This window comes from Varroa jacobsoni, unplaced genomic scaffold, assembly GCF_002532875.2.
Source record: "Varroa jacobsoni isolate VJ856 unplaced genomic scaffold, vjacob_1.0 scaffold_188, whole genome shotgun sequence".
Classification (NCBI taxonomy): domain Eukaryota; kingdom Metazoa; phylum Arthropoda; class Arachnida; order Mesostigmata; family Varroidae; genus Varroa; species Varroa jacobsoni.
This window is the reverse complement of record NW_019213090.1, coordinates 89,692-93,425: the sequence shown is the minus strand read 5'-3', so window position 1 is coordinate 93,425 and position 3,734 is coordinate 89,692. Positions and strand designations below refer to the sequence as shown.

The window sequence follows — 3,734 nt, the reverse complement described above, 5'->3', positions numbered from 1 at the left end:
TATATATATACTTTCATTGTTTTGACCAGTACAGCACCCATAAAACAAAGCAAAGACAGAACGAAAGCCCGGCGTATTACCATCAAGCCACTTCAGCTCGTCTTATATTTTCTATATCGTATACACTCACTTAACACATTTCCCTTCTAGACAATCTAAATGCCGTAAATCGCTAAAAACGGATTTTTCATCGTGTTTTCTTTTATGATCACGTACTGTCGACACCTAAACGGACGCCAAATGCACAGTGACGTAAATTCGATTAGTTATTTTCGCACCTCAATTGGGCGTATAATATCAGCTTCTCTAGCGCGTGACGGAAAGTTTTCCAACGCTGAGGTATCTTCATTATATCAGAAATTCGAGTAAACTCGAACTTAAATGGGCAATGTCGGTGGACAATACTGTTTGGTGTCACTCACTGGGAAAGCGCGTGTACGGTCACCAGCACATTCGACCTTAAAGCCCTACTTTCAGTTTTCCAAGTTTCTCATTGCTTCCCTTTGACAAGATATGAAAGATCTGCTATTGAAAAGAAACGAGACTGTCCCGAACATTATGGCACCTGCTTGCGGAAAATTCAACTGGTTCAACTAAGCTCCAAGCAGCGCTCGGACGCTAATGATCCTGCCTGCACCTGCAACGTGCCCTACAAACTACTTGTAGAAAATACATTGGACCTTGAGCCGACTGGGGCATCATTAATCGCTCCATTCGTGGACTCCCGCAAAATACAACGGGAACTTGCGTACGTAAAGTTGACTTGTACCTGACACTGCAGCAGCAGAAAAAACACGCCGATGGCCTCGGGCTGCCCTAAAAAAGCTACAATGAGTATTCTTCAGCAGAAACATGAGTATATAATTTTTTTCCAAGAACTACAAGGATCGTTAGTGTTACACATAAGAAGATGTAAAGAAAAGAAGCAAGAAGGACCTCCTCAATATATTTCAAATGAGTATGATAGTTTTTTCCTGATTAACACGAGGGTTGACATTGCCAGCCAGGGAAATGTTAAACTTAATTTTGCCTGATCGATCCGATTGAATTATAGGGTTTAACAAATTACCGAGTTGATTTATGCTGCATATCAAGACGCCACATCGCTTAGTATAAGCCGCGAACGGTAGTTCAAGCAAATTTATGCAATAGATACAATAAGTACGTATTTAGCAAAAACGTAATCTGACTTGAGTATTGACATCGGTAAGCGCCATGCCTTAATTCAATTTATTCTCGTATATTGAAATTTTTTTCAATATTTAATTACTATCGAGTGAATTCGAAGGCTGTAACAGGTTCGAAAAAAACAGACCCCTCAACCCACGACCAACTGAATAGAGTAGCAACCTCAAGTTTCTTAAGAATATTGTATATACATAGCACGCTCGGTCAAAGCGCTAAGTACTCAGCTCGCCACAGGTGGTCACCTTCTCAATTGCGAAAACTAATTGGATCATCGTCACAATGAGAAATCTGCTAGGTATTGAACGTTAGAATGATGAGCCCATTTTTACAGAATGATTCTAGTGAATAATTAATTCACTCAACTGTGACACAGTTAACAAAAATGATATACGACTTACTCTTTCATTACGTGACAGATTATACGCTGCAGGCGATAACCGTATAGAATCCATCGTCATACGATTTATTGGGTACTCTGAGGCGGTAATTGTACCCAGAAAGCGAGTCTTGTATTGTTTAAGAAGCTAAGCGTCTAGACAATATTGTGCACGTAACGAACGAATAGGCTTTCGAATAGCGAACATCTTCAATTGCACGGACCTACTGCGGGAGCAAGCGCTATGTTCTTGCCGGTCCCTGGTAGTCGAAAAGATTACCGTCTTCCTCCGTCGTTAACGAAATCTGTGTTAATTCTCAATAAAATAGCGGTAACAAAGTCAAAACAACGTCATCGACTTTCCAACACGAGTATCAATAGAGTTTGAATAAAAATCTATTGAACTGTCACAGTACGACAATCGCCGTTAACGCCGGGTCGTTCAAATAGCATATTTAAATTTTATGGATTCTGTTGCGGGAACTGCCCAGGCCCGAATTTTTATCGTAGCAAGTGAACATGGTCCTGGAGTCAATGTAGAAGCACGTGTGAAGACTTCCTGCAAGTAGAGACCCTATTTTGTCGACTACGGCCTTCCGCTGATGATTAATTCATCATTATTTGGTAAAAGCTTGCGGGCTGACCGAATCGAAACATGTTGTTTTAGTTTTTTATTAGCCTGACTAGAGACAATGCCTTCATACTAGGATAATGTTTTTCTTGGGATGTAATGGGGTTCTGAAAGCCTCTTCGTATGTTACATTCATACATCTTGTAACAAAAAACGGTCTACTACCTAGCTAAATTGCGAGTTTTAGCCATAGTTACAGAAAATACCATAAATGAAATGTACGATAGGAACAAATGCGTCTCTGTGTGGGTTCACTGGCTGTTTTCCGTTGGCGGAGTAGAAACAAATTACATTTGAATTGTACAGGTCAAACCAAGCATCTTCATTGTAACTGATAGGTGGTATCCAGCTAAAAAAGCTTTCGCTTTAGGACGTCAACGTATGCTGCATTAGCTACAGGACTAGACATATAGTGGCAGAGATGATGTCTTTACTATGTGTCAATGATATGAAAGTTCTTCATTTATGTTTGCCCATTTATATAATCTTCAAAGGCTTACTTTATTGCTGCTCGGCTATAAAAAGATCCGTGTAGCAGCGTAGCTTGACATAGTTGATAATTTTGTCATATCGTTATGCGTTCGCGGATCTGAGATCAAATCTTTGCTGTTATGGTATTTGTTTATGCTTTTGGTGTTACATAACTGGGATTGCTGATAGTTTCAGATGAATTACAGATCAATTAATGTCTATTAGGTGACATCAGATAGCTAGAGCTAAATGGGTGAAAGGAATTATCTCACTAAGATTAGTTAGAGGTCGGAACGATTGAGTTTGAATTTGTTATCAAAACACTTAATGATCTCTTAGCTTACCCTTTAGTTAGAAAAAAATTCTGCAAAATCTCGATAACCTTGTTTTATAGAAAACTGAAAGTGAAGTAATATCATAAATTGTTGAAACTAAAAAATTACTTCCTTTTAAAAACACGCCACGTATAGTAATTTCGCCCTTCGCTTACCATCGGGTTGCGTCCGCTGGTATTCCTGAGCGATGCACAGATCCGAAATGAGCGTCTGTTCAAGCCCAGCGACAGGCTGTGTCGTCAAATAAAACACAGCATGTAGAACATCGGCAGCGTGCATCTTATTATGATACGGAACCTCACGGTAGCCACATTCTAGCGCATGTAGGTAGCAAAGAAGTTCTTTCTCTGGAATGTGGAACGCTTCCACTAGACCCGTACCGAACAAGATTCTATAGCACATCTGTAATATCAGACCAACAATCCAGTTAGTTAGGACGTCTGATAATTTCATACGTATTGTGTATGGCGTTCTCTTTACTGGTTTCTTTTTTTTTTGTCAATATAAGAAATTCTCTATTAAAAGGCATTTGTAAAGCTTCAAAGACCAAGAACATAACATAAATGACAAGCTTTTGGGGATGCGTCAGTACTAACTTCTTCTGAAGTTACTGCCTTTAGTTTCACTGGGATCACTAACCAATCAGAAAAAGAGAAACCAGATTTGTAATTAATTAATAAAGGCAAAGCAGGCGGTCCACACAGAGCCACGTTAGCTGCGCTTAATAATGCAT

At 39.5% G+C, this 3,734-nt stretch overlaps 1 protein-coding gene across 3 annotated transcripts in view; it reads right to left on the bottom strand.

Annotated features, from left to right (window-relative positions):
- Positions 1 to 3,734, bottom strand: part of LOC111272624 (cGMP-inhibited 3',5'-cyclic phosphodiesterase 3A) — a 90,326-nt gene that overhangs the window by 11,895 nt on the left and 74,697 nt on the right. For all 3 annotated transcript variants that reach the window (XM_022854193.2, XM_022854200.2, XM_022854207.2), the window contains exon 6: positions 3,157 to 3,403. In XM_022854193.2, the coding sequence (XP_022709928.1) occupies positions 3,157 to 3,403 (247 nt within the window). The remainder of the gene's footprint in view (positions 1 to 3,156; positions 3,404 to 3,734) is intronic.